At 40.9% G+C, this 23,514-nt stretch overlaps 1 protein-coding gene across 2 annotated transcripts; it reads right to left on the reverse strand.

The window, feature by feature from the left end:
• Positions 1 to 150: 150 nt before the first annotated feature.
• On the reverse strand, positions 151 to 19,667 carry FBXO21 (F-box protein 21). Of its 2 annotated transcripts, none has more exons than XM_056536968.1 (12): positions 19,290 to 19,463; positions 18,414 to 18,549; positions 14,520 to 14,617; positions 12,734 to 12,855; positions 11,866 to 12,012; positions 11,127 to 11,263; positions 9,970 to 10,106; positions 6,698 to 6,874; positions 5,884 to 6,016; positions 4,023 to 4,207; positions 1,679 to 1,836; positions 151 to 1,217 (listed from the first exon to the last, which is right to left on the reverse strand). In XM_056536968.1, the coding sequence occupies exons 1-12, from the start codon at positions 19,322 to 19,324 to the stop codon at positions 1,030 to 1,032; spliced, it is 1,653 nt and encodes a 550-aa protein (XP_056392943.1). In that variant the 5' UTR covers positions 19,325 to 19,463; the 3' UTR covers positions 151 to 1,029. The 2 variants fall into 2 exon arrangements, with proteins under 2 accessions (XP_056392943.1, XP_056392934.1); XM_056536959.1 differs by having other exon boundaries at positions 152 to 1,217; positions 19,301 to 19,667.
• Between the last annotated feature and the right edge of the window lie 3,847 nt (positions 19,668 to 23,514).

Here is a 23,514-nt window from a genome sequence, read left to right on the forward strand (position 1 = left end):
CACTTGAAAAAATTAAAGGCTGTTAAAACCTGCACTGTCAGATGCAATTTGAAAGGGGTACTCCACTGGAAAAAAAACATACATATACTAATTATATATATATATATATATATATATATATTATATTTATTTTTTATTTTTTTTTAAATCAACTGGTCAGAAAGTTAAACAGATTTGTAAATTACTTCTATTAAAAAATCTTAATCCTTCAAGTACTTATCAGCTGCTGTTCACAGGAAGTTCTTTTCTTTTTAAATTTCCTTTCTGTCTGCCCACAGTGCTCTCTGCTGACACCTCTGTCCATTTTAGGATTGGGATTGTTTTTTTTTTGTCCCCATTCACCTACAAGGTCAACTTTTAAGGTAAAAGGCAGTAAAGATAAGAAAAGAACCTTCCTACCTATCATTGCCATCTGCCCTTTACCTGGATAAGCCTTGTGGTTAACCACCACTGTATCAAATAAATGTTACAAAGATATAAGCTGCACAGTAAACAAAGAGGAAATAGAAACAACCACATATAATGGTTCATGAACCTCCTATTAGCTGAATGGAGTTATAGAAGATCTTCCCTGTAGTGACATGACGTTCTCTATCATACATCACAAACATGATGTGTAGTGCAATAAAATGCATTAGCCGTTTGTGCAGATTTCCTGGGAGAAGTATAGAGGTAATTAATGAACACAGAAATATTTAGTGGTTTGTCTTAATAATATGCAATATGAACCTTATGTTCTAGTTAATAAATGTATATAGTAAACATAGACTTTATGATGTATAACATACACTAGCTCTTTTGCATGCTATGGTATATATGTATGAACATTTTCTATACAAAAACCTGAAAGTTCTATTTCATATTTGATGTTGGGAGCAACTTTTTTAGAAGCTCAAACCTAGATATGTATATTGAAAATGAATTGTTGTAACACACTCCAACAGTGCTTGATCATTCAGGTATCTTACATGTGCATACAGGAAGTTAAATTATTAGTAGTTAAATAAAAAAATGGTTCCAAGCCCCAACTCATGGCTCTAAATGTGGAGCATCTGATTCTCCAAGTAAACTCTGCTGAATAGTAAAGTCAGTGTCTTCTGGGTATTGAAGCTGTAGTGCTTTATTTGCTACATAGTGATCTCCTGAAAACTCAGAGAAGTAAAGGGTAATATCAGGGTGCTGAAGCGGTTCTGGTTGTGGATGGGGTTCAAGATTTTCTGTGGAGGAGAAAAGAATAAAGAAATTTTAGAGGTTAGTGTTCACAAAATGGGAGACTTTCTGACGCCAGCGGCTTTAAATACTCCATGTATATACTGCTATAGAATCAAAGCATAATAATTACTATGCTGCTCAACATGTTGAGGTAATTTTTTTTTATAAGGGCACCACTCCTTATAACCTCCTCATCACGTTCCAGTCAAGTAACCACAGTCTTATGGTTCAGCAACCGCAGGTGACTGTCCTATTCCCTTGTCATGTACCTGACATGTTTTCTTCAGGTGTCATCTTTAGGCTGTGTTTATATGTCATAGCTGCAGAACGCTACAGTACTGCAATAAAAGTGAAATGCCAACACAGCCTTTTAATTCTCTTTAAAACATCACCAAATAAAAAGTTCCAGCATTATCTCCAATCAATGTTCTTCACTCAGTATATGACAGGCTTAGTCAATACTTACCCTGTGCAACATAACTGCAAGATCCGTCTTCAAGCAAGATGCTGTAAAAAGGCTGGTTTGCGCCTTGACAGAGTTGGTGCACACTAAGGTTTTCTATCCAGTCTGGTGGCATCATGCAGACGGGATCCCAGCCAAAGATCACACCCTTATACTCATACCTATTTAGGTCAAAGTTTGAATAATGGATAAAAACGGAAAGAAGTCTCAGTGCAATGTACACAAAAACCTAAAACATTCAATTATGTTAACTGCAAGGAAAATAGATATCAAACCACAAAAAAGAAAAAAAAAAAAAAAAAGGGAATGGAGTAATTTGAACTATATTATCATAAAATATATATAGCATTATTAATACATATTTTACATAAAAAAAAAATGGAAGAATTCAACCCAAGGGGGGGGGGGGGGGGGGGTAAAATAAAGCAGGTGCCACTCAGATGTCACAATCACTGCCTATATACAAAAATAATAACAGTTAACTAACATATACCAGAAAGTGATTGTAGTGTAGAAAGGTGTATTCACCTAGTAGTATAACAACAATTGCTGCAAAATCACATCTGAGCGTCCACGCATCTCTGCAGTCCTGGTCCTCGACTGATCTGGTTAAGGAGCTTTGAGTCTGATACTGAGCGGTGAGTGCAGGATATTTCTGTATGCTATACTGGTTTATTTGATACTAAGCCTATCTCTGTATCGAGTCCTAGCATCTCCGCTGACTCACCACTAAGGTTGAGTATCTGCTTCACCGCTACGTATTGGCCTCCACCTGCTCAGGGCAATTGGAACGTTACTCAGTGGTGCCGTCCCACCCCTTTTGACAGACTCAAAAAAGACAATACTACACCATACCAACACTTATAAAGAGGCAGAGAGACACCAGAGCGTTGCGGTGTTTCAATGCGGTGTTTCAACAGTAGGGCAGGTGATGTGACAGATTCTGTGGCGTAGCTTCCGGGGGCAACGGAAGGTGGATGTGCGGCGTGCATGCTAGGATATTTTATACTCGGGTGAGGGGAGTTGTTTTAATTATTAAGGCGGACTGGTCATTGGGGACATCTACACTACAATCACTTTCTGGTATATGTTAGTTAACTATTATTTATGTATATAAGCAGTGATTGTGACATCTGAGTGGCACCTGCTTTATTTTATCCCCCCCTTGGGTGGAATTCTTCAATTTTTAATGTAATATGTATTAATAAAGAGAGAGAAATATATATAAATAATTATTTTTATTTTTTTTGTGATAATATGGTTCAAATGACTCCATTCCTTTTTCTTACGGTTTGATATGTATTTGGGAGGTCATATAGCAGTCTTTACTGGGAGAGTATGTATAACTTATACACTGTGTATTGACAATTGAGCGGTACTTACCTAGATGCCCTTTATCTGAAATATATTGTTTCGTAAGGAAAAATCTAGTAATAATTATTTTCCAAGAAACCTTCTTGTACAATCGTAGCGACTTAAAAAGGGAATCTGTCACCTGGATTTTGATTACTAAACTTTTGACACTGTTAAAAAAGTCTCCAGCAAGGAGATGAATGGTACCTTTATAATAATAGGTCTGTGGATCCAAAATTAAAATAAAAATCTGCCTTTATTCATAGGTCAAAGAGTTGTTTCCAGGGCAACTGAAGTGCCACAGGCTGGAAAGCCTCCCTATTTTGACACCCAATCCTGTGTAGGTTTGTACAGAGATGGAAGTGTTGAGAGCTTTCTACTGCGGGCACTGCCATCACTCACTCACTGTGCATGCGCCTCTGTACAATAAAGGCAGATTTCTTTGTTTTGGACCCGCAGACAACTATCACAAATGTAATATCCATTTCTTTGCCAGAACTTTTTAACAGCGTCGGCAGTTTAATTAGACAAATCCTTGCGACAGATTCCCTGTAAGTAAAACTTACCAGCAACAATTAGGAACCCCTTATCCTATCTAAAAGAGGCTTAGCAATTTCAATGCCATTTTCAGGCTTGTATTTGTTGCTTGTTTTGTCAGAATTTCAGTCCGAGAAATAAATGCAACAAATCTGCTGAATGTCAATTTACACACTTCTAGGACAATAAAAACGTCAATATGCTGTCTGTATTCTAGTTTATTATTCCATTTTCTTCTGAGCTCACAATGTAAAATTGTCCATTTCAAGTATTGCAATAAATAACCAATTTAACCAAATTATCAGGTACGGGTCACAGAAAAGATAAGTTCAAAGACAGTATTGCTTTTTTATATTTATTGTATATATGTGTGTCATAATAAAGCTGTATGGTATTACTTTTGCTTTACTGCATGTGTAGGCTAACATTTAATTTGTACAATATAATGGCTTCCTACCTTTTGTGCCTCACAAGAAGACCTACAGAATAACACACTTCCTTCTCACTGGATCTGAGCTTCACATTTGGCCCACTGTCCTCCTTGCGTCTTTCTATATGCTCCAAGGTGTGCTGGACTAGATATGCCACAGCACCATGCTGAGAAGGGTCCAAAGCTTGAATATTCTGCAGAATATCCAATACCTAAAATGTTTAAGCGTACCCGTCAGATCACTCAAAAAAAACTGTTATATGTTGCTCAATATCTCATCCTGATCATATACATGTACTTTTTTTATGTGTCTATGACCTACATTTCTCTCAATTAGCTTTATTTCTAAAATACCTTAATTTTGTCCACCAGAAGCAGGGGAGTGGGTCCCTCACTGTGATAACCACTCCCCCTTCTCCCCCTCCCTCACCTCAGTCCAGTGCTTCCCAACCAGGGTGCCTCAAGCTGTTGCAAAACTACAGCTCCGAGCATGCCCACACATCATTTGGCTGTGCAGGCATGCTGGGAGTTTTAGTTTTGCAACAGCTGGAGCCATATGATTGTAGTCCCCCTTTATTACACACACACACTGGCTTCATATATTCTTACACATACACATTAGGTAGACACACTGATATACTGTACACACATACACATATATCCACACACACATACATGCAGGGACACTTACTTTTTCATCTGCAATGCAATGTGTTTCTGCCTCTCTCACACAGCAGACATCAGTGAGAGCCCGGCAGCAGTCTTCCTCCCCCTCTCTTCACATGAGTCTGCAGTGTGTACAGCCCCTCCCCCCTCCAAAACGTCCAGGACGAAGCAGTGTACACAGAAGGACTGAATTGCATTCCAGGAGGCAGTTCTTTGACTGGCTTTTTCAGTATGAAATACTGAAAATTTTCTAATGAAAGCAATTGCAAAACCTATTGATTTTGCATGCTTTACAACATATCAAAAGTTTTTATATCAGACAGTGCCCATTTAAATCATAACAAACACAAGAATGGAGGGCTTCACCTGGCGATTCAATTTCCTACCTGTAAGCTGCACGCATGAGTTTCCCTTAAAACCAAATATTTTACCGTTTCCCCAAGACTATACAACAGATAAGGGGGAAATCTTTATGTTGCTGGTCGGATTTACACAACTCTAAACTGCTATGTAACTATAATAAAAACCTCAGGAAATTATCTGGTTGTAAGATAAATCCTTCAGGTTAAAGAATGAGACGGCACTCGCGACATGGATGCAATGTCGTCACATTATCTGGTTGTGCCTTTCATTCTCAACCTCAAATGTGCTCCTGTAGAAGCAGCTGCTTGAATTTCTTCTTGAAACCAAAAGGAAAGAATAATTGTCCTGTTGCTCTTTGACCATAACACAGCTCTGATACAATGGAAAATTATATAATGCAAAGACTTTCACCATGGATAGGAAAGTTATTACACTGTGGTTCTCAAGTGCAAATCGCCACCACTATTATCAATGAATTTCCCATTGCATAACTGAGAAATCTAACGTGTGTTAAAGGGGTACTCCGCTGCTCAGCGTTTGGAACAAACTGTTCCGAACGCTGGAGCCGGGAGCTTGTGACGTCATAAGCCCGCCCCCTCATGACGTCACACCCTGCCCCTCAATGTAAGTCTATGGGAGGGGGCATGACTGCCGTCACGCCCCCTCCCATAGACTAGCATTGAGGGGGCAGGGCGTGACATCATGAGGGGCAGGGCTATGACGTCAAAAGCTCCCGGCTTTGCTCCAAACGCTGAGCAGCGGAGTACCCCTTTAATCCTCTGACCCCAAAGCATAGAAAGCCACATACAGTCATACGCATTTCTTGTTCTACATGGGTATGTGCAAGCAAGTTGTATACCTTTTCAGGCCATATTCCTAAGTGGAAATATAATCTAGCTTGTAGCAATAGGTGCTGCACACTGTCTGGATACATAGCCAGGTACAGATCCAGGGACACTCTCAGCAGCATAAAGCTCCGGTCTTTCCTTTCCCTATAATTCATAAAATGCAAATTAGAATAAGAACGTTCATCGTCTCTGGTCAGTAATATGATGTGATCAGTACATAATTTGGGGGGGGGGGAATTTATTAAGACTGGAGTCTCACACGCCGGTCTAAACAAATTCCATTTGCAGTAGTTCCTGTGTAATATCCCCCGTGATGCTAGAGATAAGGCAAGAGATGCCCTATTGGCTAACAGGAGCCGGAATAAGGCCTGGAATGCAAACAAGTGGCCCAGCCAGCTAGGAACCAGTGTTGCAGGGAAAACCTGCCCAGCCCTTAGAAAAGCTGTCCTACTTATATGAAGATAATTGTGATGTAAAGGAAAAGGACGGCCAGATGGGCCGTAAACTTGGGAGGGTCTTCCCGCATAAACACAGCGTACAGTTGTCAATAGCAAAGGCCTTTTCCAGTGCTGTGTGCTTACACTTTACAAATATCACATAAAAAAGCATTGCTTAATAGCCCATGCCATTTTACAGTAGGAGCTATAAGAATCACATCCCACTGCCATAACAAAAAGCTGTGTGGGACCTTTGTGACTGGCAGTGTGGAAACATTACTGAACTTTTGTAGTAAAATATATATATAAATTAACCCCTGCAGTTTATGATACCGGATGTGTGGACGATGATATTAAATCAAATTTTTCATGCCACTGGTTTTCTTACCTTTTGCCCAGGTTAAGAATGTTCCCCACCATTCGCTGCAGGACTTCCTTGGTGCTGACTGCTGCATAGAATTCTTCAGTAACATGTTGCCCAATCATGTATTCACATTCCTTTGTAGTAAGACATTTCCCATATCCAAATGCATCCACATATACATAATCTGTGATGTTCAGACCTCTGAAAAATTACAAAAAGATTGTGAAGTGACTGTCCTGTTTTATTATAATAAAGCTGATCAAACAAATGGTGAAACACTATAAAGCTTAACCCCTTAAGTATCAATTTTAATTTTGCATTTCCATTTTTTCCCTCTGCGCCTTCTAAAAATCATAACTCTTATTTTTCCATTCACAGGCCCATATAAGTGCTTGTTTTTCACGCAACCAATAGTACTTTGTAATGACATCACTCAAGTTACCATAAAATGTACAGTGACAAAAAAAAATGTATTATTTGTGTGGAGAAATTGAAAAGAAAACTGCAATTTTGCTAATTTTGAAGGGTTTCGTTTTCACACTGTACACTTTACAGTAAAAATGACGTGTTCTTTATTCTGTAGGTCAATACAATTAAAATGATAGCCATGTTTAGATACTTGCTTTTTAACCCCTTGAAAAGGACTAAGCCCATTTTGGCCTTAAGGACCCAGTAAATTTTGTACTTTAGCTTTTTCCCCATCGGGGACCATCTATAGCAATGATACATTGCTATGTTCATTGCTATGCATGGCACTAAACAGTATTATCGATCTTCCCGGGCCTGCTCAATGTCAGCACCACAGACATTCTGATTTTCCATTAGAATGCCTGCATAGCCGCAGATTTTGTGATCTGTATCGATCACGGCATCTGAGGCATTAATGGCGGACATCAGCGTGATTGCTGATGTCCGCCATTACGGGTGGGTCCCTGGCTGCTAATAGTAGCCGAGACCTGCCATGCATGATGCGAGCACCGCTCCGGTAAATGTACGTAAATTTATGCATACACTGAAAAGGATATCCAGAATATCCAAGATTATGCTGTTGGTCTCCCAATAAAGTCAGAATATAGCCACAAATGCAAAAAGGGGACCTATAAAACTTCACTTTTATTTTCTTAATTATTTCAAAGGTAATTACCAGCACACAAAAACATAGATATGTATCTATCTCTCTCTCTCTCTATTGAAAATAAAAATAATACCACTCTTAAATAAGTTTATATCTTTGTATATTTTTCTGTGGGCATCAATTTTCTAGTCCAAATTCACACTTGAGTAATTTAGCCTGTGTTTCTTATCTTGGCTTTTATTTGGCATGCTTCATATTAAATGTCCACTTTTTATCCAACTTGCATTGCAACATTTGCATTACATGCCAGTTCCACATCTAGTTGCACTTCCACAAAACAAACTTGTCTAAATATGTTTTCGTCCTTTTTCATGCATTACTACTAAGGATTTCAAACAGTCCACACTTTTAGAACATTACTACATGTTAGTTCCAGTTAGTCCAGTGTTAGCACATATCCATGTGTTACTATTGGGGATTTCAATTAGTCTACAATTGTAAATCAGTAGTACACATTAGTACATTTATAGAGCGATAATACGCATAAATTACTCTTGGTCCACAATGTTAGTACATATTCCAAAGGCTCTATTCACACCATGTGGTCCTCTCATAGAGCATATGTGACTTATATGTACTCCGTCCAGGGAACAATCAGCAGTGTGTACATCTCAAGTACTGCTTGTATATAAGTTATCGCAGCATTTCCATAAAGAAAACGTCCTGGTGTGTTAAAGAGTAGCTCCCACCATCTATCTATTTTTTTTTTACCTTCCTGTCCCTACCTATTGCTAATCTATCCCTAACCCCTCCCTGCCTTTACATTTTTTCCCCAACTTCTAAAGTGTTATATTGCTGTCTCTAATCCTGCTCTGAGGCTGATGCCTTCTGGGCACCGACTTCCGCCCTTACCTCATCTATGCTGTGCTCCTGTGTTTTTCTAACAGGGTGCCTACAGCTGTTTCACAACTACAACTCTCAGCATGCCCTGACAGCTATTGGCTGTGAGGGCATGCTGGAAGTTGTAGTTGTGAAACTAGAGGCAGAATCTTAGGAAAAAACTCAGGGCAGGTATATATATAGTTTAGCATATAATTTGGCCACAGAATCATCTCAACAACCCCCCGCCTCCTTGATAAATCATATTTGGTAGATTTTATTCCTTTCCCCAAGTGAAATAAGACCTCAGATAAGACTTACCCGTACAGTCCTTGAGCATTAGCGCGGCACTCAGATTCAGTGCGCGCACTACCTGCAGACTGTAAATGCCGGGGATGGCCGGCGTGTGAGGCCAGTGAGCCAATGCGCGCAGCCCAGGTGTTCACAGCGCCCGCTCCAGCCTGTCTGATTGACAAGCAGGGAGCGAGAGTGCAGGATGACTGAATTCCGACCGATTGCCCAGCCGGAATGTGTCCGAATTCAGCTGTGACGTCACAGCAGGCTGCAGCCGGCCACTAGGAGAGAAACCCCTTGTGGCCCCCCCAAAAAAAAAAAAAAAAACAATAGAAGTATATTAGAAATGTTGTAGTAGATAAGTACTACAACATATAGAAAAATAAAGATGATGACAGTGCCCATTTAAGTATCAGGACATGCATTTACATCCAATGTCGTTGAGGGGTTAATGTACTGCACATATGTGACTGCTAAGGCCAATGACTGGCCCCAGCTCAGTGTACGGGGATGTCAGAGCTCTTGGAGCACTTCAGACAAGGAACTACCGAGCAATGGCGAGGGGAGAGGAGTGTACAGGATTTTTTTTTTTGTCCTCCAATAATCTAACCCTTTAGTTGTAGTTATATTTTTTGTTTAAAAGGTCTCCTTCTCAAATGTCTGTGTTAAAAATAAGTGAGAATGAAAATAAGATCTTACATTTTTGTCACTATGCTGCTTTTCAGCTATAAGATGCCAACTTTGAACCATTGCTTTCAGTTGGCAGTAAAGGTTCCCCTACAACCAACTGGCACAAATACATGCTCAGTAGAGGATATGACATACTTTGTTAGTTACAGCTGTTAAATGGCACAAAAATGTGACTAGAAAGGAGATATATGCAAGAATAAGCATTTTTGACTGACTATTTGACTACTATTCTTTTTTTTGGGCGGGGTTATTTTATTTGGTTCTACATAAATACTATGGAGAAAGTCTTAGGATAAATAGGGGGTAAGATATCATTTCCTGGTCCTGCATCAACATTACTAAGGCAATTACTGCCTACCCATGGTCACCTTGGCACCACCGGAGCATGAAGTGATGAGGAAAATTGACTGGTTCCAAGAAAACTCCCAGACGTTTAGCCAGAGTAAGATACAATACAGAAAGGCTGATAGGAATGCCGGTCTTATTGATCAGAACCTAGAAAACAAAAAGGAACTAATTCTTATAGTTGATAGAGGAGAGTCCAGAAAGAACAGAAGGTGAATAAGGTTACACACACACACACACACACTTATCCATTAACCTGACCGAGGCAATACTTGCTTTATGTGCACAGAGATTCCCTATGCACAGACACCAAAATTGCTTAGATGACATAAAACACAGCATACACAAAAACAATGTGCTGAATTGTTCAAAGTCTTAAGTCATGCAAAAACACTTAAAATACACAAGTAGGTAAGAATGCCAAAATCACTTATTAAAAATGTTCACTTTATTTTGTTTATTAAAAATGTCTGGCAGGTAGTGGAGCAGAGTGCAAGGCTACGGAACAGCTTCGTGCATCAGCTTCAGGTGATGAGCCCTGTCTATTGCCGGCGGCCAGCCATTTTTAATGAACAAAATAAAATGAACGTTGTTAATAGGCGAATGCTAATTATAATTTTTTTTGCTATTTCTATACACATTTTTTAGAGACTGTGAGGGAGATTTATCAAAACCTGAGGAAAAGTTGCCCAGTTGCCCATAGCAACCAATCAGATCGCTTCTTTCATTTTTACCAAGGCCTCTGCAAAATGAAAGAAGCGATCTGATTGATTGCTATGGGCAACTTTTCCTTTGCACAAGTTTTGATAAATCTCCCCATGTACGTCTTATTACTGTGCACCCCATATCCTCCCATAGTGCATGCTCCAAACGTTGCTATTTATGTTGAGGGGTGTTGCAGTGGTGCCACCCAGACTTTCCTCTCAAGCGACGCACACAACTATATTTTCTTATGCACAAACTAAATAACAGGAATACATTTCGGGGGGATATTTATCAAAACCTGTGTAGAGGAAGAGTGGTGCAGATTGCTTCTTTCGTTTTTCACAGGTCCCTTTAAAAATGAAAGAAGCGATCCGATTGGTTGCCATGGGCAACTGCACCACTCTTCCTCAGCACAGTTTTTGATAAATCTCCCCCTTAGTGCTGCAAAGCTACTCCAGATCCTACCTGATGGATGTATGAATTTAGGGGATTATAAAAATCTGCCACATTTCCTTTAAACTTCATCTCAGAAAAGAGCACATGATTTAGAGCATCCAAAGCTTGTCCTTGTAGATCAAGATCTTCAATGTAGGATATATCACCTGTGTTAACCAAAATGCCACATGTTATGCTCATGAACAAAGCAATGTCACTGAAATCACAGAAAAAAAAAAAAAAAAAAAAAAAAACAAACAGGAATTTTTTTCTATCATTCCTTCTTATTAAAAGAATTTGAACAGTCAGAAGATTTGAGGAGCAATAACATTTTAACAACCAAATACATTTCCACCTTTAGTCTATTTGTATCTACACCCAAGTATAAAAATGACATTTACCATGTCAAATGACCTTTTATTATGAGTTGAACTTCTCGGCTCGGCAGTTGATGGCTTATCCTGCATAAATGAGTTCAGCTTTCAGGTGCTCCGGTGGGCTGGAAAAGGTGGATACAGTCCTAGGAAAGAGTCTCCTAGGACTGTATGCACCTTTTCCAGCCCACTGGAGCACCTGAAAGCTGAACTCATTTATGCAGGCTAAAGTCACCAACTGCCGAGCTGAGAAGTTCGTGACAAATCGAATTTACTGTAAGTTCGCTCATCTCTAATTATAAGGAAAACAGACAGTGACAAATACAAATGGTACAATATGCAATCACTGTATGGGACTATTTTAACACTAGGCAGCAGAAAATATTTTTACAAACCTGCCTGCAGGGACAAACTTGGATGTCTGCTGTTTTTTGTATTTAGGTAAACTTTCACCCTCCTTATGATATCTTCAATCTGTGCCTGAATATTTTCAAGGCTGACGTCCTCTAGAGGATTACAATACTGGTCAATGAGAACTGCACCTAAGACATGATGAAAGCATAAGACAAATCAGCAACACACAATATAAAGTAAATGATAAAGTTATTGTAAAGCCTGTTGGACAAAAGTCCATACCTACTTATATAATTCTCTGCATATATAGCACTAACATGTTCCACACAACTATGATCACTCCATATTTCTCCCAAATGAAACTAAATGTAGTTTATCAACCCCACAAACATGCTAGGGCTAATTTCATAGTAAGCCAACTAATCTTTTAGTTATAGGAGTCTAGGGGGAAACTTACAGACTGTGGGTGGGAGTCTGACTCCCTGATTGAAGTGAATGGGACAAGCTGCAATACCAGGTACAGCCCAGTGTACAGAACTAAGCCTGGTAGGAAGTGAAGAGGCTGCAGAATTTGCACAAGTACATTGGTCACTTTTTAACGTAGGATCTCAGAATATTATGTTTGTTTTTTTGTTTTTTTAACTAGTGATAAGTCACCTGATCATTTATCTTTATAATGTTCTTTTAAAGTCAGCTGATCAGTGTTTAGGAGGCACAGCCCACCAATCCTTAGGCCAGTGTTTGCCCCAACAGGGACAAATATATACACATTTTTTAAACCTATGTATATTACAAATATGCATATAATGGTATTATCTACATTATATAAATAGTTATTCTTGACGACAGGTACACTTTAAAAGGTAAAATATCCCTTCATAACCTTGTAAAGAATACTCAATGACAAACCTTCCAAGATGTCTTGGAGATCCACAGGTCTCTGGAGAAAATCCTTTAACTTGCATATAGTAGCCTCTTGACGCATGAAATAAAGGATTTTTTTTGCACAATACTTTTGTGTCAAACAATTCCTACAGAAATAAATACATTTTAGGGTGTATGCCAAATCTTAAATCTATGAGCAGCATGCAACGAGTAAGGACTTAAAAGGGGTATTCCAGGAAAAAACTTTTTTTTTTAATATCAACTGGCTCCAGAAAGTTAAACAGATTTGTAAATCACTTCCATTAAAAAAAAATCTTAATCCTTTCAATAATTATCAGCAGCTGAAGTAGAGTTGTCGTTTTCTGTCTGGCAACAGTGCTCTCTGCTGACATCTCTGCTTGTCTCAGGAACTGCACAGAGTAGAAGAGGTTTGCTATGGGGATTTGCTTCTAAACTGGACAGTTCCCGAGACACGTGTCATCAGAGAGCCCTTATAAAAGAACAACTGAATTTCAGCAGCTTATAAGTACTGAAAGGATTAAGATTTTTTAATAGAGGTAATTTACAAATCTATTTAACTTTCTGGAGCCAGTTGATACATAAAAAAAAGTTTTTCCTGGATAACCCCTTTAAGTATATCCAATAACTGTCCACGTGTTTGGTACTAGAGAATAAGATAAAAAATGTTCTTATGATTCTATGTTTCTAAAGATTTATATATTTTTCCAGGTTCACATCAGTATTTAAAAATCCAGAAATATAGCATTTTCTACTTTGGCTTCTAAGCTGACATTTACTGTAGCATAGAGAAAACTTTAGCATCAGCTTTCAATGATAGGTAAACACAGGCAAACATTCCGCAAATGTGCATTTTCTGCCGGCATTCGTATCGCTCGGAAATGCGCCATCTCCATAAACGGCGATGCATTTCCTAGTGAAACCCATAGTAAAAATAAGCATGTTCGGGAAATCGGGTTTTCTGCCGTGTGCATGGTACATCAGAATCCCATTGAAATCAACAGAATATTTCCATGGAATTTTGCTTAGAAATTCCGCTGTGTGAACATACATAGATAGCTGCGAATCCTGTACACCATTCACAATGAGCAAAGGTTGTGGTTCTTCTGCTTTGCCCCTCTGCTGTGTGCAGAATGGGGGGAAATTATCCAGCAAAATCAATTAATCAATTCCAAACAGGGTCCTATGCAACATGTGACTGCTGTAAAGCATATATCTAAATGCCGTTAACAACATTTTACAGAAGATGGCCACCTGACAATCATGTATAGGAAGGAGAACGAGAAAAAAAAACAAAAACATAAATAAAACCAAAATTTATATTCTATGATCAATATGCACAAAATATAACTAGAATAACTCAAAACCTCCCAGACTGTGCAAATAATTATTTTGTGCTAAACTAAATAGCAACAAATACAATAGAACAACTAGTAGGGTATACAGATACTAACTCATTTGATCCCTACCGCAAAAATGCAGTGCTAGTCATTTGAGAAAACTGTAATGAATAATATACTGTATTCTGCAATACAAGTTGTTTTCTTATAACTAACTGTGATCCTCACTGGGACACTAAGGAATACCATTTACTGTACTCACAGCTGCTCTTTAATATAATGACACAATCACAGCATTATCCCACTCAAGTACATCTCCCGTATATAATCAAATACGAACACAAAAAACTAAACTCACAGTAACCACCAGGCATCCAAATGTATTCAATACTAGGTCTGTCAGACAGTTTTAATTACCCTTAAGCCTGGCATGAATTACTACAGATTCTTACCCGTTCTCAGATTTTAAGATCAACAACAGCTCATCTTCAATGAAATGTACCGGGTAGCCGGAGGTGTCCAAATCATTAAAGCCTTCACAAGGTATATGCTGTATAAACAAAAATGCAAATACAATTATTATACTCCATGATTTTTTGCTTTATAGAAGTAGTAGCTTTCTGACAATTTTACCTTTCAGATAAAGACGCATTACCTATCCACAGGATAGTCAATAAGCATGTGATTAGTGATGGTCTGACTGATCACAAGAGTAGGGGTCCTTTGTCCTCCAATTGTATAGAGCAGCAGCTTGCTTTAATCCCATTCACTCACTAACAGACTGCCGAGTGATGTACTTAAAGGGGTACTCCGATGCTCAGCGTTTGGAACAAACTGTTACGAACGCTGGAGCCAAGAGCTCATGACATCATAGCCCTGCCCCCTCATGACATCACGCCCCCTCAATGCAAGTCTATGGGACGGATTGAGGGGGTGGAGCGTGACATCATGAGGGGATCAGGGCTATGACGCTCCCGGCACCGGCTCCAGCATTCGGAACAGTTTGTTCCAAATGCTGAGCAGCGGAGTACCCCTATGTTCAGTAGTCCCATAGTGAGGACATGGAGACTAGATAGAAGATATTCTTTAAAGCGTTACTGTTGTTAGAAACACCTTTTGTTAATTTAGTACTTCCCAAATATACTTCATAAAAAAAAATGTTATTGCTTAAGATGTGAAATAAATGTTTAAACAAATGGCCACTAGGAGTCTCTGTCTCTTTAATTTTTAAAACGTACCCTAGTATCCAGGACTCTTTGGTCCTGACTACTACCAAGAAAAGGACCAAAATTCTGAAGGAAGGGGGAGTAGAGGTGTGCATTTCTCTCTCCACTGCTAGCTCCCCTGCCTCAGTACAGTGTATCAGCCAGCTTTCAACTGGTTAAGAGAGGAGGTAGGGAGGGGAGCTCATCATGCTCCTGGAGAAACACCCCCAGCCTCTGAGAGGAATTCATAAAGACTCATTACAGTAATACATAGATCAAAAGGTATTTTACATATTAACACATGCATATTATTATGTATACAGGTCTTAGGGCACATTACTACACTGATTCAAGCATTTTTTATTCTTTTTCTTACTAATGACAGTAACGCTTTAAACATTATAGTTCTAAAAATTAACTCACATGGGTCATTAATTGTAAAAGCGCCCTCATTGGTACACACAGATGCCCCCATAAGCTTGGAGCAGCAATCAGGTCAGTACTGCTCCATAGACTGACAGGAGGCTGTATTTCCTCTGCAGAACAGTTTAGTAATGTTAAGGGTGCATCCACACCATGTTTTTGCAATACAGTTCCCGTATACGTTTTCAATGTGAAAACCCTATGCATTGACTCTCCATTGAAAACTGTATGCCAAACGATGCATCTGGTTGCATAAGTTTTGCATCTTGAATGGTTTTGTCCGTTTTTTTTTTTCTTTACCCAAAACCGTAGCCTACCACAGTTTTCGGTCCGGGTGAAAAACCCTATACATTTTTTTTTTTTTTAAACATGGCAGTCAATGGGAACTGTACATGTGTACTAGGGATGCACCGATATATTGGCGGCCGATACATATCGGCCGAAAATAGCAATTTCGCCAAAATGCCGAAACAACAAAAAATGTGCCGATAATGACCCACCTCCCCTGCCCGCCCACAGCACAAGTTACAAAGAGGCACTCGTGGGGGTGGTGGTGCGCAACATCGGGGGGGGGGGGGGGGGGTTGCGCTCTCCGGGCTAGGAATACTTCTTTTTATGTGCCCGGGCCGGCTCCCGTGTGTGGCTGCAGGCGGGGGCCGGCCAGAGCATATAAAACCTAATACTGTACTGTATACTAAAAACCAGGGGGCCTCCAGCTGTTGTGAAACTACAACTCCCAGCATGCCCGGACCGGCAAAGTCTGTCCGGACATGCTGGGAGTTGTAGTTTCACAACAGCAGGAGGCCCCCTGGTTTTTAGTATACAGTATATTCGTTTTCATATGCTCTGGTCGGCCCCCGCCTGCAGCCACACACGGGAGTCGGCCCGGGCACATAAAAAGAAGTATTCCTAATCCTATCCCGGACATCCCTGTGTCCCGAAAAATCTTTTCGGGACATAAGGATGTCCGCCGGTCACTCACCATTCCCCGGCGTCCTCCTGCGATCCTCCTTCGGTCCCTCGCTTCTCCGCCTCTATGGTCGTACGCACGGGACGTCACTGACGTCCCGTGCGTACAACCATAGAGACGCAGGAGGACCGCAGGATTGTCGCGGGAGAACGCGCGCTGACCGGGGCCTGGTAAGTGACCGTGTCATCTTCTTGAGTGTTCCGGTCACCGCTCCTCCGGTCCCGGCACCTACTGCTATGGTCCATAGGCCATAGCAGTAGATGTGACCCCAGGCCGGAGGAGCGGTGACCGGATCACTGTGGGGGCAGCAGTACAGACATACAGCCTCCAGCCATACACTGTATATGGCTGGAAGCTGTATGTCTGTGGGGTGGGGGAACTGCTGACCTAATGTGGGGGGGAGCTGCCTACAAATGTGGGGGGAGCTGCCTAATATTGTGGGGGGGGGGGGGCTGCCTGATATTGTGGGGGGGGAGCTGCCTAATATTGTGGGGGGGAGCTGCCTACAAATGTGGGGGGAGCTGCCTAATATTGTGGGGGGGGGGAGCTGCCTAATATTGTTGGGGGGAGCTGCCTAATATTGTTGGGGGGGAGCTGCCTAATATTGTTGGGGGGGAGCTGCCTGATATTGTGGGGGGGAGCTGCCTAATATTGTGGGGGAACTGCCTACTATTGTGGGGGAACTGCTGACCTAATGTGGGGGGGAGCTGCCTACAAATGTGGGGGGAGCTGCCTAATATTGTTGGGGGGAGCTGCCTAATATTGTGTGGGAACTGCCAACTATTGTTGGGGGGAGCTGCCTACTATTGTGGGGGAAATGCTGACCTAATGTGGGGGAGCTGCCTACTATTGTGAGGAACCTGCCTACTATTGTGGGGGAACTGCTGACCTAATGTGGGGGGGAGCTGCCTAATATTGTTGGGGGGAGCTGCCTAATATTGTGTGGGAACTGCCTACTATTGTTGGGGGGAGCTGCCTACTATTGTGGGGAACCTGCCTACTATTCTGGGGGAAATGCTGACCTAATTTGGGAACCTGCCTACTGTTGTGGGGGAGCTGCCTACTATTGTTGGGGAGCTGCCTACTAATGTGGGGGATCTCCCGACCTAATGTGGGGGAGCTGGCAATCTAATGTGGGGGAATCTAATCTAATGAGCGGAGCGCTGCATTTTACCAGAAGACGGGGACAAGTCATTTTCGGTATCGGTTTCGGCCGGACATTTTTTTTTATTTCTATTTCGGTTTCGTTTCGGTTCTGAAATTTCCATTTCGGTGCACCTCTAATGTGTACAGTTCTATATGGTTTTTGACTTTGCACAGGTTTTTTTTTGGAATCTCAATCAAACAAGTGAAACTTTATTCATAATGGAGTGAAAAGTTAAAAACGTATGTTTCTTTCTTTAAAAAAAAAATGCAACCAGACATCATTTTTCAAACCGTATACGGATTACAATTTGTACACACATTTTGATACAGTTTAGTACTGTTTTCAGGAATCCGTTCTTCATCTAAAATCTGATACGGGAAAAGTATTGCAAAAACGTGGTGTGAATACATCCTAATTGGCATGGTGGTGGTGAAAGACTGCTTATAGTAAGCTAACACATCTAGAAGACAAGCATTTAGGGGCAGCCTAAATGCTTTACCTCTAGATGGTTATTTATGTAACATAATGTAAATACGTAAACGCTGCATAAGAATAAATGTAAGAGTCAGAGGTATTATATAAATGCAGAACAGCATCATACATGTTCGATGATTAGCGTCTTGGCGAACATGGCCACTATCCTTTGGGCCTCAATGCCAGCCTTGTATCTGGTCTTGAACTCTTCCCTCCAGTCCAGAAGGTCCAGATGGTTGTAATATTTCACAATAGATGGCCAGCTACGTGATGAGAGAAATAGTGTTAGATATTATCAGAAGGCTCTGCACAACAGATGCAAGGTTAGAACAGTAGCCAAATATAAAGGCGGATGCAATGGCTGGTCAAGGGGTGTAGAGGTCGGATATCACACATCTCGTATCAAAGAATAGTGAAAAAATAAACACTATTAAAATAGAAGAACAGAACAAGAATAAACAGGTTTTTAGAAGAGGAACCTGAATATGCAGAGTGTGTGGATAGGCATAGGCTGTCATGCATTCACTAGTAACATGTAGATGCCCAGTACACCTAACGTTCAAAACAGGATCAGGAGTACAGTATGGTGCCAGTGTTGTTTTAGGGACCCATCTAACCCCATGGACAGCAGAGCAGTTGAATGGCATCATATGTTGTGCGTAGAACAGTGTTTTCCAGCCAGTGTGTCTCCCGCTGCTGGAAAACTACAACTCCCAGCATGCCCGGACAGCCGAAGGCTGTCCGGGCATGCTGGGAGTTGTAGTTTTCCAACAGCTGGAGACACACTGGTGTAAAGGGAAGTCACCTCACCATGCTAATAGTAGGTATAGAAAGGGGCCCTAGTCCAGGCCCTGCTACATGGCTGCTATGGTTACTCCCCCCCAGGACTAGGCCTGTGCCCCACACCCAACACTTCCTATGACTGGAATAGACATCAGATAACAGGGAGACCCAGGAGGAGGCGATGCCCGCACAGAGGCCTCCACTACCGTGTCATACTGACCTATCACTCACCGGGCAAACAGCTGCCTCCGCCATACTTTGCCCCGGGCCGCACACACATCCCGCAGCCGCCGGCAGGTACAGGAGACACTGACGATGTCCTTATAGTCCGGGTCCCCGGAGCACAGGATAAGCTCCAGGACCTCCCCGGGGAGAGACAGAAGTCCCGGGCATGGCTGCAGGACCCGGTGCTCATCGCCGGGGGAGTCACTGCTGTCCCCAGGACACGCTCCGTCCTCCTCAGTGCTCGTCCTCCCTTCAGCTGACAGGGAAGCCGCCATGTCCTGTTTACATGGGTGACGCGTTATGACAGCGCCGGGCAGAGGCAGGCGCGTAGTGATGACGTGTACAGACAGGGAGGCGGGGCCAGAGCAGGGTTCGTAAGCGGCTGTAGAGGCCGCTGTGGTGAATGAATGGCTAAACGGAGTATTTCTATTAGCGTGTAAATTCCGGTTCAACATAGAAGCCATACCATAGCAACCAATCATAGCTCAGTTTTCATTGTTCAAAAGAAGAATAGAAACTGAGTATCAATCTATTTTTTATTTTATTTTTATGACAGCCCTTTTTTCAGTCTTTTCCAACCAGTGTGTGCCTCCAGTTGTTTCAAAACTACAACCCCCAGCATGCCCGGACAGCCTTTGTATTTTATTCTTACAGGGGTACTCCGCCCCTAGACCTTCTTACCCCTATGCAAAGGATAGGGGAGAATATGTCTGACCACGCCCACTCAATGCAAGTCTATGGGAGGGGGCGTCACGAGCTCCAATATCCGACACAGAGCGAAGTTCGCTCTGTGCATTGGATGTCTGGGATGCCGCAGCCGAGACCCTCCGATCAGACATCTTGTCCCCTATGCTTTAGATGTCTAGGGGCGGAGTACCCCTCTAACCCCGTAAGAACCATTTTGGCCTTGAAGACGCAGCCAATTTTCATTTTTGCTTTTTCGTTTTTTCCTCCTTTCCTTTTAAGAGGCATAACTCTTATTTTTCCACCTACAGACCCATGTGAGGGCTTGTTTTTTGCATGACCAATTGTACTTTTTAATTATACCTTTTGATTTTACCATAAAAAAAGATATCTGCAAATTTGCAACTTTTGGGAGGTTTGGTTTTTACGCAGTGCACTTTATGTTACAAATTATACATTATTTTAATTCTGTAGGTCAATGCGATTAAAACGATACCCAATTTATATACTTTTTCTATTATTGTACTACTTTCAAAAAAATGAATTTTTTTTAAACAAAATTTCTGACCTCTATAACTCTTTTATTTCTCCGTATACAGATATATATATATATATATATATATATATATATATATATATATATATATATATATATAGCGCTGTGATCTGTAGTTTTTGTTGGCACCATTTTAGTTTTGATGTGACTTTTTGATCGCTTTTTAGAATTTTTTTTCTGATAGATTATGTGATTAAAAATCAGTGATTTAAGTGTTTTGTATTTTTTTTATTTACGCCGTTTACCATAAACATTATGGCCCAGATTTATCAAACTGTGTGAGAGAAAAAGAGGAGAGATTTTCCCACAGCAACCAATCACAGCTCATAAACTGTGGTAAAGTGAAACCTGAGCTGTGATTGGTTGCTGTGGGAAAATCTCTCCACTTTTTCTCTCACACAGTTTGATCAATCTGGGTCTATATTTTAATAGTTTAGACATTTACACTCATTTTTTTTTCTTCAAATAAGGGTGATTTTATTTGTTATTAGCGGAGGGGGTCTTATATAATTTTAGAGAAATGTTTTACGGTACTTTTTTATTTGACACTTTTTTAGCCCCCCATAGGGGACATTTATATGCAATTATTAGGTTGCATTGACTGTTTAATACTATGCCAATAGTATTACACAGTGTTAGCACTGGTCCACTGCCACTCCCCTTATGCCCTACGTCTTTAAGTGGTTAATTTACTAATGTATATTTTATGATGTGTACATATCCTAAGACTGTATTATACTAGTCTTGGATAATTCACCTGACAGTTTGTAGTCGTGCAGGCCCTGTTTCACAGCACAATGCTTTTCAGACAAGTGTACAGTCTATCGTCAAATCTGCTCTGAAATGATTTTCTATCTATTGAGACGCCACATTTCCGAACGGTTCTAGCGCCAGCTTGTTTTGCTTACGTCTGCTCCAGATGGAACATCAGCCTGTAATATCTTTAGGCGGAGATTCCGTAGTGTGAATGCGCCTTTACTAACCCATACCTAAGGCTGCAGTGTGTTCTGAACTTCATCAGGAGAGATTATAGAGCATGTCATCTGGGTAAGGCATACGGCAGGGGAGACGGGAGTGCATACGGCAGGGGCACGGGAGTGCATACGGCAGGGGAGAGCTAAAACCTCGCGCTCCCGTATGCCTTCCTATGCGCTCTCGTATGTAATTCATTTCAATGAGCCGACCGCAGTGAAATGTTCGGTCCGGTCGGCTCATTTGTGCGCCATATGGTGCAAAAATGAGCCAACCGGACCGAACGTTTCACTGCAGTCGGCTCATTGAAATGAATTACATACGGGAGCGCATAGAAAGGCATACGGGAGCGCGAGGTTTTAGCTCCTCCCTGCCGTATGGGAAAAACGTGATTTGAACCAGCCCTAAGATAAAAAAGTGATTGATAAGGTGAGTACTGTGTAGTTTATTTTCGTGCCCCGGAAAATACGTATAGAATAGATATTATATGACCAGTCCTCAAAGGATAATAAAGAGAAGAGGCGAGATGGAGAGAAATAGAAAAAAGGAAGGGAAAGAGATAGAAAAAATAAGCTTACCCAATATAATGTAGTAAATATAGACAGTAGAACTATAGAAAATCTGAATCAAGGTTAGGAATAATATGAACAATGTTTAATAGTATTAATAAATATCACACCTCACATCTGGGCTGGGCCCTTGCACCAGATGTTAGCATATAAAAACACATGAATGTAAGAATATATAAATACAACAACCACCTAAAAGATGAGTATATAAAAAATGGCCTGAAAATGTCCGTATATATAGAAAAAAATTGTGAATGTCCGTATATAAGAAAGTTCAATGATATGATATCACGGTAAATTGCAGTGTGATAAGTTCAGGGAGCGGTAGTTTACAATATTCTAGGTATATTAGATAGTATGCGATAGTACCTGTAAGCTAGGATATAGTTCACTTACTGACAATATGCGGCCGGTATTCTCGAGAGTCTGCAATTTACCGTAATATCATATCATTGAACTTTCTTATATACAGACATTCACAATTTTTTTCTATAAATATGGACATTTTCAGGCCATTTTTTAAATACTCAGCTTTTAGGTGGTTGTTATATTCATATATAATTACATTCATATGTTTTTATATGCTAACATATGGTGCAAGTGCCCTACCCAGATGTGAGGTGATATATTTATTAATACTATTAAACATTGTTCTTATTATTCCTAACCTTGATTCAGGTTTTTCTGTGGATAGGGGATAAGTTTTGTTTGCTGCAGAAGTCCTTTAACGCCAATGGGAACAGTATAACCTCTGCAGTGTGCTATGCTGCCCTCTGCTGGCTGTGTCCTGTAAAACTTCTTGTTACTATATGTCCTAAAATCATGCTGGATGAAACAGGTGACACCTGCACAGTTGGAATGGGCTGCTCATTCTGGTGACCAGAAACATTACCTGTTGCTATGTTGGCCTCAAGCACATATCCAACATCATTCCCTTTTAAAGGGGTACTCTGCTGTCCCAGTGTTTGGAACATTTTGTTCCGAACATTCAGAGCGGGCGGCAGGGGTCGCCCCTCAATGCAAGTCTATGGGAGGGGTCATGGCACAATTGTGGATTTACAACTTAAAATCCACAGCGGATCTAGTGTGTCTAAATGCACCTCAACACTGCACCCTGCACCTTACAGCTGACTCAGGTGCCTCAATCAGGTTGGGATTACACTACAGTAATTAGAAATAACTAATCAATAATCAAGAGATGTTCATGGGATAAAAGCAGCAAATAAACTGGGATAGTGCCTGGTGGTTAGACTTTTTTTTAAAAACATTTTTATAAATTTGTTTTAGCTCAAGTACATTCTACATTTTGCATAGTTTTCAAGCTTCAAACTTCCCAGTCTGATCTCCATACCTGGTATGTGCAGGAGCTTCTGGGTTTTAGCACACTCAGATTTGCTCTGACGTGAATGTTGGGGGGCTGTATGCCCCCTATAACTGGG

Source organism: Hyla sarda, chromosome 1 (assembly GCF_029499605.1).
Source record: "Hyla sarda isolate aHylSar1 chromosome 1, aHylSar1.hap1, whole genome shotgun sequence".
Classification (NCBI taxonomy): Eukaryota; Metazoa; Chordata; class Amphibia; order Anura; family Hylidae; genus Hyla; species Hyla sarda.

Coding starts and splice junctions, on each gene's coding strand:
- FBXO21 (XM_056536959.1), bottom strand. CDS start 19,569: ATGGCGGCTTCCCTGTCAGCTGAAGGGAGGACGAGCACTGAGGAGGAC. Junction 4,208..5,883: donor TAGGAATATGGCCTGAAAAG/GTATACAACTTG, acceptor TAAACATTTTAG/GTATTGGATATTCTGCAGAA. Junction 1,837..4,022: donor CTTCTTGTGAGGCACAAAAG/GTAGGAAGCCAT, acceptor TGACCTAAATAG/GTATGAGTATAAGGGTGTGA.